At 42.4% G+C, this 14,759-nt stretch overlaps 1 protein-coding gene across 1 annotated transcript in view; it reads right to left on the bottom strand.

The window, feature by feature from the left end:
* Positions 1 to 9,954, bottom strand: part of si:ch211-132f19.7 (adenylate cyclase type 8) — a 14,009-nt gene extending 4,055 nt beyond the window's left edge. The window contains exons 1-17 of the mRNA XM_037696419.1: positions 9,667 to 9,954; positions 9,388 to 9,585; positions 9,058 to 9,297; positions 8,758 to 8,986; positions 8,493 to 8,642; positions 8,268 to 8,398; positions 8,045 to 8,156; positions 7,827 to 7,954; positions 7,601 to 7,759; positions 6,169 to 6,403; positions 5,914 to 6,102; positions 5,734 to 5,834; positions 4,735 to 4,936; positions 4,308 to 4,403; positions 4,095 to 4,222; positions 3,668 to 3,749; positions 3,436 to 3,594 (exon numbers count right to left, since the gene is read on the bottom strand). Coding sequence (XP_037552347.1) covers positions 3,436 to 3,594; positions 3,668 to 3,749; positions 4,095 to 4,222; positions 4,308 to 4,403; positions 4,735 to 4,936; positions 5,734 to 5,834; positions 5,914 to 6,102; positions 6,169 to 6,403; positions 7,601 to 7,759; positions 7,827 to 7,954; positions 8,045 to 8,156; positions 8,268 to 8,398; positions 8,493 to 8,642; positions 8,758 to 8,986; positions 9,058 to 9,297; positions 9,388 to 9,585; positions 9,667 to 9,911 — 2,784 coding nt within the window. The 5' untranslated portion in view covers positions 9,912 to 9,954. The remainder of the gene's footprint in view (positions 1 to 3,435; positions 3,595 to 3,667; positions 3,750 to 4,094; positions 4,223 to 4,307; positions 4,404 to 4,734; positions 4,937 to 5,733; positions 5,835 to 5,913; positions 6,103 to 6,168; positions 6,404 to 7,600; positions 7,760 to 7,826; positions 7,955 to 8,044; positions 8,157 to 8,267; positions 8,399 to 8,492; positions 8,643 to 8,757; positions 8,987 to 9,057; positions 9,298 to 9,387; positions 9,586 to 9,666) is intronic.
* Positions 9,955 to 14,759: the final 4,805 nt, after the last annotated feature.

The raw sequence follows: 14,759 nt of genomic DNA, 5'->3' as shown, positions 1-14,759 counted from the left end.
CAGCCGTGTCGCACTTGGCTGCGAACCACTCTAGCGAAAGCTGTAGATCACAATCTGATTAAGCCAATAAGACCACATCATCTGCAAAAAGCAGAGACGCAATCCTAAGGCCACCAAAACGGATCCCCTCAACACCTTGGCTGCGCCTAGAAATTCTGTTCGTAAAAGTTATGAACAGAATCTGTGACAAAGGGCAACCTTGGCAGAGTCCAACTCTCACCGGGAACAAGCCCGACTTACTGCCAGCAATGCAGACCAGGCTCTGACACTGGTCATACAGGGACCTAACAGCCCGTATCTAAGGGCCCGGTACCCCATACTCCCAGAGTACCCCCCACAGGATTCCCCGAGGGACGCGATCAAACGCTTTCTCCAAGTCAGAGGCACGGAACATGCCCCACTCGGACTCAATGTCCCCCACCTCCCCCGGAACATGTTCGAAGTTCTCCCGGAGGTGGGAGTTAAAGCTCCGTCGCACAGGAGACTCTGCCAGACGTTCCCATCAAACCTTCACAATACATTTGGGTCTGCCAGATCTGACCGGCATCCTCCCCCACCATCGGAGCCAACTCACCACCAGGTAGTGATCAGTGGACAGCTCCGCCCCTCTCTTCATCTGAGTGTCCAAGACATGTGGCCGCAGATCAGATGAAACGACGACAAAGTCGATCATCGAACTGCGGCCTTGGGTGTCCTGGTGCCAAGAGCACATATAGACACCCTTATGCTTGAACATGGTGTTCGTTATGGACAATCCATGATGAGCACATAAGTCCAACAACATAACACCACTCGGGTTCAGATCAGGGGGGCTGTTCCTCCCAACCACACCCCTCCAGGTCTCACTGTCATTGCCCATGTGAGCATTGAAGTCCCCCTGCAGAACAAGGGAGTCCCTAGGAGGTGCACTTTCCAGTACCCCCTCTAAGGACTCCAAAAAGGGTGGATAATCTGAACTGCCGTTTGGTGCATAAGCACAAACGACAGTCAAAACCCATCCCCCCACATGTAGGCGGAGGGAGGCCACCCTTTCATTCACCGGGGTGAACCCCAACACACAGGCACCAAGATGGGGGGCAATAAGTATGCTCACTCCTGCTTGGCGCCTCTCACCAGGGGCAACTCCAGAGTGGAAGAATGTCCAACCTCTCTCAAGGAAACTGGTTCCAGAGCCAGAGCCATGTGTAGAGGTGAGTCCGACTATTTCTAGCCGGAACCTCACAACCTCACACACCAGCTCAGGCTCCTTCCCTACCAGTGAGGTGGCATTCCACATCCCAATAGCCAGCTTCTGTAGCCGAGGATCAGACCGCCAGGGTCCCCACCCTCGGCCACCACCCATCCCACGTTGCACCCGACCCCTTTGGCCCCTCCCACAGGTGGTGAGCCCATGGGAAGTGTGTCTGCTCAGAGGTTGTAAAAATATCCATTTATTGTCTGTGTAACAACTTTAGAAAATATGCTTTTATTTTTAATTATTATGTTTGAAATATCACCAAATCCTGAAGAACCCTCATTTTGGTTATGTTTGAAGAGTTTTCTTTAACATATTATGTTAAAAACTAAAATCTGTACTGTCACTTTAAGAGCGCTTCATTATGATGTCAGTACTGTGTGCGTGCGGCAGCTCTCTTTTGGCAGCACAGATATCATATAAACACTTTTATATAATATCTATGGTTGCCAGTGTCATGATCTGTTACGGAAGCACGATCCGTAGTGTAGCTCATTTTCGCATGTGCTAAAAGGAATACTTCCGGATCACATGGATTGCCATTGAATATGCTAGATTAAGGAAAATGTACTGGTATAATTCTATTTATGAATAAGAACAGTCTTAATTTACTTAGAAAAGTACGTGCTCCGTCTCCACTGATTTTCATGTTGCTTATTTATTCCACTCGTATTTCCGTTAAAATCATTGACATATTTACGTCATGGTTTAAATGATATGTAGCTTCACCACTGAGCGGCGCTGTTTCACCATGGAAATTATTCATTCTGTATCTTGCAGGATTTTTCTCATTCAGTCCAGGCTGGGGGTCAGGTCTAATGTGTAGCATATCATCTTAACAAATGATTTGCAACGGAAATACGAGTGGCGTAAATTAGCTACATGGGGGCTCAGATTGACTAGGAAGTAAGAGGGGGGTCTTTGAGGAAAATAGGTTGGGAACCACTGAATTAGACCTTTGATTCAAAGCCATTTGATATTCGTTAACTTTTGTCATGCATAATTTTCACCATATATATCACAGATTATTATTTTTATAATAAAATACCAACTGAATTTGTGAATATTTTGGCTTATCTGTGTGTATTAATTGATTTGATCCCCTTTAAACAAAAGAGTTCACGTTCAATTTACATTTTTTGGGGGTAAATAAAGACTGGTTTTCTTCTCTAAGAGAGAGGTGGTGCCCAAAAAAACGAGGTTATTTGCATAAACATGCATATTTTATGAACTTAACTCATAACTGATAATCAAGCCATATATTTACACCCCATGCCACTACACTTGCACACCTGTATTGCGAGCCGCTGGTTTAGTGTTACGTCAGTGCCGACAGGGGGAATGCGTGCAATTCGTTAGACAGGGTGCTCGGTTCTGTTGATGGGGTGGCGCGTCCCGCTTGTATAATGGTAGGGGGAAAAAACTTATATCTAATCTTTTCCAGTTGAACATGACACATGACTTCTCTTATCCAGTCTTCGTATGCTGGGGGATGCTAATCCTTCCATCTACATAAAATAAGTCTCCTGGCTAGAAGAGAGTCAACAGTAATCCTATTCCTCTTGCACTTGCTAAAGGATGCATCCACAGGGGCCATCCCAAACAATGAAATGAATGGTGAAGGGTACACAGTTTTTCCACATATCACAGAGAAAGTATCAAAAATAAATTCCCAATAGTTCCATAGCTTTGGACAAGTCCAGAATGTGTGTAAGAGCATAGCTTGAGTTTGGTTACTCTGGTTACATGCAGGATCCAGGTCAGTTTTAATTTTGGACAGCTTATCTTTGGTGCAACATCTTGAAATGAATTATAGCATGTCTCAGACTGACTGAGACTAATATGGATTCTCAAGTCCATTTCCCATTTCAGTTTAAGAGAGTCCAAGTTGGTCTCATGGTATGAATGTTACTGTTTTTTCTAAGCTTGCTTTCTAGTCTGCATTTTTGTCTGCCTATCGTATTAGAAATGCTGCCGAGACCTAACTAACTGTTTAGCTTGAGGATTTGAAATGGAAACAAGAAAAAAAATAGTTACCTAAGAAGATAAATATTTATAATATTGTGTCTACATTGTTTTATAATGGTAACAATAGAAACATACTTGACTGACAGACATAAAAAACAGGTTAAATGTTGCAATTAAACAGTTAACCTGTAGACAGGTGTGGTGCACCTGCCCATGTACTGTATGTCAGGTACCTCGTTGTTTAGGTCTCTCTCCAAGAAGTGCTGCGCCACATGAGTCGGCAGTATGTTGAGCAGCAGACACTCGTTGTGCTCCCTCTGCTCCTTCATGTCCTCTACTTCCTTCCTCGCCTGCAGGCGCCACAGGAAGTCCAGCCGTGCCGTCGCCTCCAGCTACCAACAAAGAGCCATAGACAGTGATGAGTTTTATTTGTCTTGAAATAAACAGGAGTTTCAAGGATCTCACCTGTCTGCTGTTGTAGAGGACGGCCACGACAAACATCACCATGAGAAACAGACAGGCGCCCCTCCTGCACAGGTGATGAGAGCTGACCCCAGATCAGATCCAAAGGGAAGAAAGAAAACATACATGAGACAGGAAGCAGCTTAAAGAATCATCCTACAGCACCTGAACACAGCGCTCAGGCCTCACAGCATCTGAATGCAGTGCTCGAGTCCCACAGCACTTGAACGCAGCATTTGGGCCCCACACCTCAACTCAGCTCTCAGGTTCCGCAGCACCTGAACACAGCCCTTGAACTCTCTCAATCCAAAGCACCTCAACGCAATGCTTGGGTCCCGCAGCACCTGAACACGGCAATTGGGTACTTGGTTCCCAAAGCACCTAATTTTAATGCTCTGGTTCTGCAGCACCTGAATGCAGCGCTTCATACCTGTGCATCTCGATGATGTAGGTGTACGAGATGGCAGCCAGCAGCAGGAACGCCAGCTGCAACACGCAGCTCAGCCGAAGGAAGACCGCGCAGGTAACCATGGCAACCACGCAGCTCACCACCATGTACTGTGAACGAAGAAGGTCAAAGTTTACTGTCACAGGGGAGGGCATGAAGTAACGTTCAGGGTGTGCAGGACAAATGTTTTCTCACCTCTGGGTGGGTGCAGATGTCAATGTCAGGCCAGGTGGAGGTGGGTGGAGCCAGCAGGGACTCGCCACCACCAGAGTTTGATGAATCACACCACAGCTAGAAGGAGAAAGGAAGGGAAGAAGGAAATAAAGAAGAAAACGTCAAAATGTTTCCCAGAAAAATTTTGGGTGCTTTTTTTCATAAACATTTTTTTTAATCACTAAAAGAAAAACTTTACATCTGCATTGCATGAGCACATTTTATTTTTAAGATTTTTGATGTAGTCATTTATAAAGAGACTTTATATTCATAGACTGAGCTTTATTATTTTCCCTAAGAAATTGTCAATCAATTTGACCTCCATATTCCCAGCTCCAGTTTCCCAGCATCATTGAAGATGACACAAAAATTGAAAATAGCAATAATCTTGCACTAATCTTTGACTCACAATGTCCATAGTGACGACCACAGAGTTTACTGTTATGGCGGTGAGCGTGAGCAGCGTTCGGGCATCTTTGGTTTCATGAACCCAGCAGCAGAGCGACTGCACCCTGGCAGGGCAACGTTTAAACTCCTCTCCCAGAGTCAGCAGAAGGAGCAGGGAGTAAGCACAGCCACCCAGGATTAACTGAACCACCATTGGACACAACCTGTATGTAAAACCAGAGAAAGTGACTGTTGGGTATCAACGGTCTAATGTGTCTTGTCAGGTTCTTTTGAGTTTTATGACAGAGTTAAAATCCATCAACCTGGTTTGTTTTCAGTTCTATAAAAGGTCAAACATGGATACATTTGGTGTCCTGCTTTATTTTCCAATAACCTGAGCAGGAATTCTGTAGTGTGATCATTTGAAAAGTGGAACAGTCTGAGGATTCAATTATATGCAGATGATATTGTCTTGTACAAGTAAGAAGCATGGGCTGACAGGTTATATATACATAACTGTAAATCTGCAAAAGCACACTTAAGAAGCTTGTTTGTATAATAAAACCATGTCTACTTCTTTTGCATGCTGAAATTTTTATAAAAAGCAGAAAAAACAAGATTCTTTATTAAACTAACCTATGAACATGATGGTGAGGAGCAGTTTATGTTTTAAGGCATGTGTTTAAATTTCTTCTTCATCTATAACAATATTACAGAAATTATGTAATGATTTGTCATGTTTTGCACTATTAGTGACAAGTGAATATCTTAGATCTTTTAGGGTACCGTTGGGCATTCCTTTAGCGTATACAGTATCTTAGTGTATATCTTAGATCCTTATTTACTGTTTCTTTTTACACTTTGTATTTTTGGATGTAACTGGGACCCTGTACACAATTTTGTTCCACCTCATGTAGCACATGTGATGTGAATGACAATAAAGAACCTTGAATCCTTGAATCCTTGAATGATGCTTAAACAAAACATGGCTGAACAAGCTGTTGCTGATGGATAGGTGTACCTGGGGGCAGGGATCAGAACCTGGACAGCCATCAGTAGGATGAGCAGGATGAAGGAACAAACCATGTTGGTCTTGAAGAGTTCATCTCTGATCTGAGAGTACTAAAGAAACAACAATAAAAAAGATAACCAACCTGTCTGCTGCACCTGAAAACTAGCTCTGCCCTCAACAGGAAGTTACCTTTCCTTCCATTTGAGAGTCCTTGAACACTTGGGTGAAGGTGGTGATGTGCTCCTTCCTCATTAGCTCGCTGCTTCGAACTTCCATTGCCTGACGAATTCTTTTGTTGACTTCCCGAGATCCCGAGCGCTGAGCTGCAATGTGATTGGGCAGCTGATTAAGAGAGCCATTGGTAAAAGTGGCCAATATCTATGGGAAAGAAAAGGTCAGAGAAAATGCAATATCCAGATATTTCTAATATATATGTGCACTTACAAAATTCATGCCCAGGATATCTCCAAATGGTAGCTCTGCGCTCCACGTGGTCATTTCATCGTAGCTTGGACGCCTCGCCTTCGGTGGTTGGGCTTCCTCCCGTGACGCTGGGCGGATCAGATACGTGTCTATGTTGTGTTTTCGTAAGAACTCGCTTCGGTCCTGGCCATGTCCTCGCTTTGTCTCATAGATCCCATCCAGACAGTCCAGAGTGGCCTGTGAGATATGAACCTGCCTGAGAGGAAAATATATTTTTCTAGCCACACAATGAAAACTTGAAGAAATCTCAATCAACCAAACTGAATCAAACACTAAGTGTTCTGATTTTGGGCTTCATCCAGATGTAAGTGAAGGTTAAACTTTGGCTTTTTCATATATTTTCATGTATGATCTACTTGCAAAAACAATTTCAAGTAACTGAAAATGAATCTTCAGGTAAATGCTATCTAACTTGACCTGATCCGTTTACAAGACAGTGAACTACAAAGGTACGATAGCAGCAGAGCTAGTCTTGTTTGCAGGAGTTTTCTCTGGTTTGCATAAAAATGTAAATTGATATGTCTGCTATATTAAAACTCATGGCGTCCAGAATCAGCTCTGCAGATACAGAATAAAAATTTTAAAAAAGTGTTGTGGCATTTATCACAATGTTGTCAAAGTTCACAGAAGTAGACATCCCAGCCAATTTACCCTGAAGGTCAGACTGTGCAATGCTCAAAAAGATGAACTCTATCTCAGGCTCTGCAGTCAGGTTAAAGGTCAAATATCATGACTTCTTTGGAAGAGTTGCTGGGGAGAAAAAAAAGCTTTTCTTCCAGAACCAACATGGCAGCATGACTTGGGTTTGCAAAGGTTCATCTGAATGAACCACAATACTTCTGGTTCAATGTCCTCTGAACATACAAGACCAAACGACAGATATTTCTCCAAAGTGCGCATTGCCAACTGACAATAACTGTCAGTACAATGGTGGAGCGCTGATAGTTTGGGTTACTTATTTTTGCTACTACTATGGGCTACAGTCATAGTGTTGACCATAAACACTCTTGGTAGGCCAACAGATTGTAGACTCAAATACAAGGCCATCTGTCTGACAGCTGAAACTTGGACAAAACTTGGTCATAATGCAATTATCCCAAACAAAACAGCTTGTCTGCAGCAGAACACTCAAAAACAAAAGAATCAAAGTGCTGCAATGGGCAAGTCAAAGAAGGATAAGGAGCCAATGTGTGATGGAATAAATATGATTTCATACGTCTTGTTTCTTCAATGTTCTTAACTGTGGAGTTTTACTAACCTAGACCAGTTCAACTCATGACTGGATTATCCCTTAAAAATGGATTGTAATCAACTGTCTATAAACTGCCGGTTAAGTATAATTTGATCACTGTAGTGTGAGCGATGATGATGTGAGTGTGGGAGTGTTTCGGACCCTGGCACTCCTGCAGCCTCTAGACAGTTGGCAACGTCAACATCCCAGCTCCAGATGTCAAACTGCCACTTCTGAAGGCCCAACACGCCGCAGAGTACAGAACCCGAGTGGACTCCTATCCGCATGTCTACCTCCTGCTGCAGCTCCCGGCGAACATATCTGCAACACAACACATTACTGCAACGCTCTGTGGAAACGAGAGTTGGGATGTTGGGGTTGTCCTTACCGAATGGTGCTGATCATGCTGAGACCCATCTCTACACAGCAGCGGGCGTGTCCCCTCTGTGGCTCTGGAACTCCAGAGACGCAGTAATAACAGTCCCCCAGAATCTTAATCCGTAAACACTGGTGCTTCTACACAGATAAGATGCACAGCCTTATCCTCAGACGGAAAAGTTCAACATAAAACTGATGAACACAATGTGGTTCTCAAGTTGATCTGACCTCAGCCAGCTTGTCGAAGCGCCCAAAAAGCTCATTTAGAGTTTTAACGAGTTCCTGCGCCGAGAGGATCAAAGATAGAGATGTGAAACCAATGATGTCTGCGAATAGGATGCTACAGAAACAAACAACGTCCAAATCATTGCTCTGACATTTTTATCATTCATCAACTGTCCACATTGCTGGTTAAACAATCGGAAGAACTGCTTATCAGAACATTCTGTACCTGACATTTTTATAGTGATGGATGTAAATCTTATGAAACTGATGAGGCAACAGATAGTCATCTGCGGTTGTCATGTCAGAGATCATCTCCAGAACCAGGAAGCGGGGAAGGATGGACATCACCAGCCGCTCCTGAAAACACCATGAAGCGGGTACATAAATGAAAATTGCTTGAGGTGTTTTGACTAACTATGGGTTCTGACTGGAGGTGAGATCTGGACTCAACCTGTCTGTAGTTTTCCCTCTCCAGTCGTACACGTCCTTCGATGCAGCGCCGGGTTTCCAGGAAGCTCTGCCGCTGAGTCCGATCAGATAGATAGTTGATGAACACACCTGCCATGTTCACAGACAAGTACAGCAAGGCCTTCGACATCACCTGCATAGGCAGAGACAGACTGTCTTCTGTACAATAAAACAGTCATCTGCACAGATTAAACCAGACTGATCATCACCTGTACAGGTAAAACGAAGAAAAAGAAAAGCCTCCAAACCTTTCTCATGAAAATCTCGTCGCTGTAGTTTCTGCTGACGTCCACTATGAGATGCAGGGTTGAAGTAGTTGCCCCAGCAACAATGGACCAAAGTAAGGGGAGGGGCAGCAGGGTATAGGTGGAGAAAAGTGTGAAAAAGACATACCAGGTGTGATTTGTTTCAGTCCAGGTGAAAACACCAACCAACACCTGGATGGTCTGAGATGCCCAGCTAACCACCGACAGGAACCTGCGATGGAATGAATAGAATGGATTATCAGAACCTTATGGCAGCAAACAGAAATTCATTTTCCAGCATACCTGAGCCCCCATGGTGACATCATCACCTCTTTCTTAGCCAACGACATCAGGAAAATTCCCATCCACAGGATAACCGTCAAGACCGTCAGCCAGTCACAGGCCATGCTCCCCCAGCCAGTCGGCCTTGTTAGTAGAGAGACGAAGAGTCGGGTTAGGATGTCGATGAGGTTGGTGACAACCAGCGAGGTTCTTCTCTGAGCTGAGGAAAACTGCTGGTAGAGCTGCTCGAACTCCTCAGACCTTAAGCATTTGAACCACAACTGTTATTAAACACTTAGCCAGTGTTTTATTTGAATTGATTTTCATGCAGATTTGTTTGTTCATCCATACTTGAATGTTAGCTTCAGAGTGGGAATGAAGACGCCTCGGACTGTTGATCCATACGACACAAAAAAGTCAGGGTCAGTAAGCAGCCGTTGCTTGGCTTGATTTTCTACAGAGATCCTCTGTGTTATTGGTTGGATGCGCGCCACAGAAGAGCGACGCTTCTGCCAAAACGTTCCACGAGAAGACTTGTTCTGAATCTGTCTGCAAGACAAAACCAAGGGAGCAATCCATGGCTAAGCTTTTCACCTGCACCGTGTCTGGTAATGACATCACGTTGTGTACCTGTTGATGTCTGCGATGTAGGCGTCTGTGACTATGATGTGGTGTCGACCCCTCTCCAGTCCTCCGGCAAGCCTCAGGGAGTACAGGTTATGTTGGTCGATGATGTTCCTGACCGCTGTCTGCCACAGCAGGTGCTTCCTCTGCAGGCCATGGTTGCAGTTTATGTTTGCACTGATGGTGATGTCACTGGTCTGTCGTGCCGCCTCGCAGTCGCCGTTTCTCAGTTCACTGTTGATGTTGGCCATGGCTACAGAGGCGGTGACAACCCTTCAACCCTTGGAGCTGCTGAGAAGCTAGCAGTATGCCTCCTGGCTCTGACGGCTTCAGAGTCAAGATGCAGAAACAAGCAAATAGATTTACAACAACAAAAATCTGCGTCAGTTTCGTAAAATTTGATTTTGCTTTCTTGTGAGGTTTTATACCAATCCAGATATAGCCTGATATTCTGACAACCAAAGTTCTTCTTTGGAATCTGGTATTTTCTTTTATAATAATGCAAGCCAATCTTTTACTGTTTTTTGTTTGTTTGTTTTTGTTCCTGAATCCTTGCGACGCTCTGACTTATTCTCCGGAACATCAAACATCTTTTTAGAAACGACATGGAAGTGTGAAATTCACCAACATCTATAGGGGTGGCCATGATGAAAACATAGAAGGAAGAAAAGCATGCTGGGTAATATAGGTAACCTAGAATAAGCTAAGTCATTTGTTGCCATGGGGTTGAGAAGCAGAAAGATGAAGAGCAGCCTACAGCACATCAGGCAGAAACACAGTAAAAAGTAAGTCTCAGACAAACAGTCTCTGTGTGAAAACTATAAGTTGGATCAGAAACTTCTTGACTCGCGAGTGGAAGAAGGTTCTCATGGTCTCATATGTTCATTTCTGTTTCTGTAGTGTTTGATGGCAGGGATTTGACAAGTAAAAAAGAGCCCTCCCTTTTAGAAAAGACAATTCTGAGCTCGGATACAATGGAAGTTATTTAGAGTTTGGGTGTGTACTCTGAACTCTGGGGTATTTGAAATAAACCCATCAGTACAGTAGAAAGACACACTGCGTGAAAGAAGATAAAAATACTGAAGTTTGGTTGTAGAAGCTGTGGAAAGGTTGTGGAAATTAAGAGTTTAAAATGTTGCAAAGTTTAAAAAGCTTTAAAAGTTCTGTTGTAAAGTCTGAGCTCTTAAAGCTGGAATTTATCACCCACTTCAGCTAAACACCACTGATGCCTATGAGGACGTTGTCACAATTTTTAGTGAATTTTTTCTACGCTCAGTGATCTGCCAACTGATCCTGATCGAGATGCAGGTTTTGATGTATTTTATAGGAAACAGAAGAAAATTTCTAAGAAGAAAGACTTAAATAAAACTGTTTCAATCCTTATGAGCTGCTACCTTTAACTACCGGGGTCTTAAAGGCTGCTTCTTTACCTCCTGGTTGTGGTTAGGTGTTCAGGACTTTATGGATTTTGTTCGGAACGATTTTTAGATCCGAGGGTTCAAAAAGATGCAAATTGAAGAATCAAAGAGTTTATTGTGATGAATGACCATTTGTTGTACTCACTGATTTCATTCAGGCTTTAACTGACGCCGTGAGAACGCCTCCTCCAATTTATTTCTTCATCGTCTTCTACTGATTGATCTTTTTTATCCCAGTTTCCTATTGTTTGTGGCTTTTCATATCCTGGTTTATGATTTGGTCCTTTTGTCCCTTTTCAGGCCACATCAGATTTCTTCAAGTTTCTTTCTCATAGCTCCTTATAAGCCGTTCGCTTGAAAAATCGGTTTAAATGAAATGTTTCTCCCAGTCGGAAAAATGCTTGCTTCAAGTTTCTTTGTCGCATTTCTATCCCAGAGCTTTTGCGTATTGACGGGTTTGTTCATCCAAAACCAGTGTCCAGTCTTCCCTGCTGTGGTTGAAAATTAAAAAAAATCAACAAAGCTTGTCAGGTCGTAGCTGCCGGGGTTAATAAAGGGTTCCTGGTATTACCGACATCAGAAACTGAGAAGAAAATTAAAGAGCTACAAGAAAGGGAGCATAGAGTCAGACGGAGGAGCAGCAGCTTGAAGGAATGATCTGATGTCAACCAACAGATGTCCGAGTGCACTGGTAATCCCATCAGGTACGCTTGAAACAGACAAAAGGCCAGTCATTAATGGGTCAGGTTAACCATGTGGCGTGTCTGACTGCTCAGGTGCCTGATGGGATTGGCAGACCTCCAAGCAGGTCAGACTGTTGGTGTGTTTGCTCTCAGCGTGACAGGAGGTAAACCCTCACAGATTGTAGTGTATGTGAGAAGATAGCCCGCTGTGATCTGCTTAGGGAAGTCCCAATGATTTCAGCATAAGAGAACTGGGACGAAGCTGGTTACTGTGGCACCATCTGGTGGTACAACGCCAGGGATCACAAGGTATGTTTCAGGGAAACGTGCTGATGACTGAATGTCGTTCTCAGGAGTCGAACCACATTCTGCAGATACTTCAGGAAGTATTCAGACCTTCACTTATCGCAGGATGGTTATGTTGCAGTTGGATGGTACAATTTATTATATTTCTTCATTAATCTACACGTAATACCCCACAAAAAGTTAAAAAATACAAATCAGAATTCATGTGTTAGAAAATAAAACTCATTTCCGTTAGTCTTCAGACCGTTAGCCTAGAGATGAAGCACCTTTGACACCGATTTCCACCTGGAGTCTTTTTCGTTTTGATGCTCCGACCTTTGCATTTGGAGGACTACCGGTACATTTTTCTAAAATGATCTGTTTCTCAACCCAATTGAATGAGAACTGTCACTGGAGCCATTTTCAGGTCTCTCCAGAGATGTGTTCTGGGGTTCAAGCCAGGGGTCCGGAGTGTCTTCTTCATGTTGGAAGAGGAAACTTTGGTCTGAGCTCCAAAGAACCAGACTTCTATTACCTTCAGCTGAAAACCACCTCTACAGCATAATGCTGCCACCTCTGTGGGGATGGTGTTTAGATGCTGAGTAGCACCTGCTTTCCTCCACAGACCTGAGCCCAAACAGTTCAGTTTTGGTTTTATCAGACTGGGACGTACTTTTGTCTTGTTTTATGCAAGATCTCTGAAGCTCAGTCAGCCATGCGGTGGTTGGTCTCATATCAGCTCAGTGTGGCCAAAGGACCAGTTTTTAAGAGTCCTGGTTGGTTCAAACTCATGGAGTCCACTGAGCTGAGGAACCTTCGGAGCAACAGGAAGGTTTCTGAAAGGATGGGGTAGAGGTAGGGCAGCTGACCTGGGGTCAGAAAGCCGTGGTTCGACTCCCAGCCAGTCCCACGACACGGTGTCTCTGAGCAAGACACCTAATCCCTAACCGCTCCCCGGGTGCTTTCATAACCACCCACTGCTCCACCTGGGTGTATCCAAGGTGCAGTGGTGTAGTCTACATTGTTGTAGTGGGTATACTGTGCTTAGAAACCAATGTACACCTGTTAGTACACTGTAATCGTCAATTAATTTAGATTTTTAAGCATATTGAACATCTCGACATTTCTCTGATGTTTGAATAAATGAACAACAAACTTTGTACAACAGTTGGCTTTGTATTAAAAACATGTTATAGAATGTATAAAACCGTATCAAAGCAAAACATGTTCAAGTATTAAGTAGTAAGTACAGATACATTTGCTGGATAAGCTAATGTAAGAACATACAGATAATTATAGAAGCATGTAACTGCCGTTTAACCTATCAACGACACGTGTCTAATATGTCATGTATCATTGGGCACTTTTAAGTGAATATACTGAAATTCTTGAGCTTTTCTAGTGGGTATACTCCGTATACACGCGTATAGCGTAAACTACACCATTGCCCAGGTGTGAAGGGTTAAATGCAGAGTAATTTCACTATGTTCCCATGCAATGGTGATAATCTCAGACTTTTCCCTTTCTGTACCTGTCCTCAGGTGCCTGACAAGTCCCGTCTATAAAGAACAATCCCACATCTTGATGCTGCCACCACCGTGCCTTAAAGTTCCGAGTACATTATTGAGGGAAAATCCCTTTAAACAGTGAAAGCCTCAACAGAAACCTGTGAAGTAGGTCTGAATACATTTTGAAGAGTGAAATATTTCATTTGAAACCTTTAACTATCGTGTTTATTTACAAACCAACAAAACAGGATCAGTTTGTTTCACAGTAAAAACTTTTTTGGCAATGACAAAATACAGACGAAGTCAAGACGTTGGAGTTCAGGCTGTTTTTATTCATTCACATACAGACATGTAAAAATATAAAACTATAAGAACTGATGCTGTTTGTGTTTGATAAAAAGTCGGGAAATGTTTCCTTTTTATCTTCGTCGTGTAAACGTTCACTTTAAGGGTGACAACATGCAAAAACAGACCTTTTGATTTATTATGACATAAATCTGTAATATGTGCAAAAAGTTCCAAACTGGAGGAGAAATAAATTATTTAGTGTCTGATTAATTATATTGTAAACATTTTCTGGAAACAGGATGAGAAATTTACATCTTAACTTGTTTTAAATCAGTTTTATGGAATTGTAGATTTAGGTTCAAATAAAACTTGGTTTTATTTCGACAGTGCTAATTTTAATAATCTGAGATGTTTAAAAGTCAAGATTCAAAAAAACTAAATTTGAAGCATTAAACTCACAGTTTGAGAAGAAAACTCAGTTTAAAGGTTTTTTTTAATAGGAATATGAAAAACATATTTACGTGAAAATTAAGTCACTTAAGAGAAAAAAAGTGCAATTTTTTTTTTAAACTTTAATATGAGGCACAAAAACAAATAATTGTTTATGGGACAAACTTGTTGTAAATGAGATAAAAGCATTTAAAACGAAAAGAATATTTTTGTTGCACAACTTTGGCAGTTTGAAGACATTAATTTAAAACTTGAAGTTATAATTTAAGAAAAAAATAATAATTTGGCTGCAAAAAAGTTAAAACGTTAAATGTATTTACCAAGAAAATGCTTAATTTGTTATTCTAAAAAAAGAATAGTTTGAATCCACAATCTAAAATATAATGGTTAAAATACAGATGATCAAAGTCAGGGGAATATAATCTGAAGGAATAAATAAAAAAAAAAAAAATAAATTCAGGGAGAAA

This window comes from Nematolebias whitei, chromosome 23 (assembly GCF_014905685.2).
Source record: "Nematolebias whitei isolate Nwh7 chromosome 23, NemWhi1, whole genome shotgun sequence".
In the NCBI taxonomy this organism is placed as follows: domain Eukaryota; kingdom Metazoa; phylum Chordata; class Actinopteri; order Cyprinodontiformes; family Rivulidae; genus Nematolebias; species Nematolebias whitei.
The sequence above is the reverse complement of the archived record's forward strand: the minus strand, read 5'-3'. Positions and strand labels throughout refer to the sequence as shown.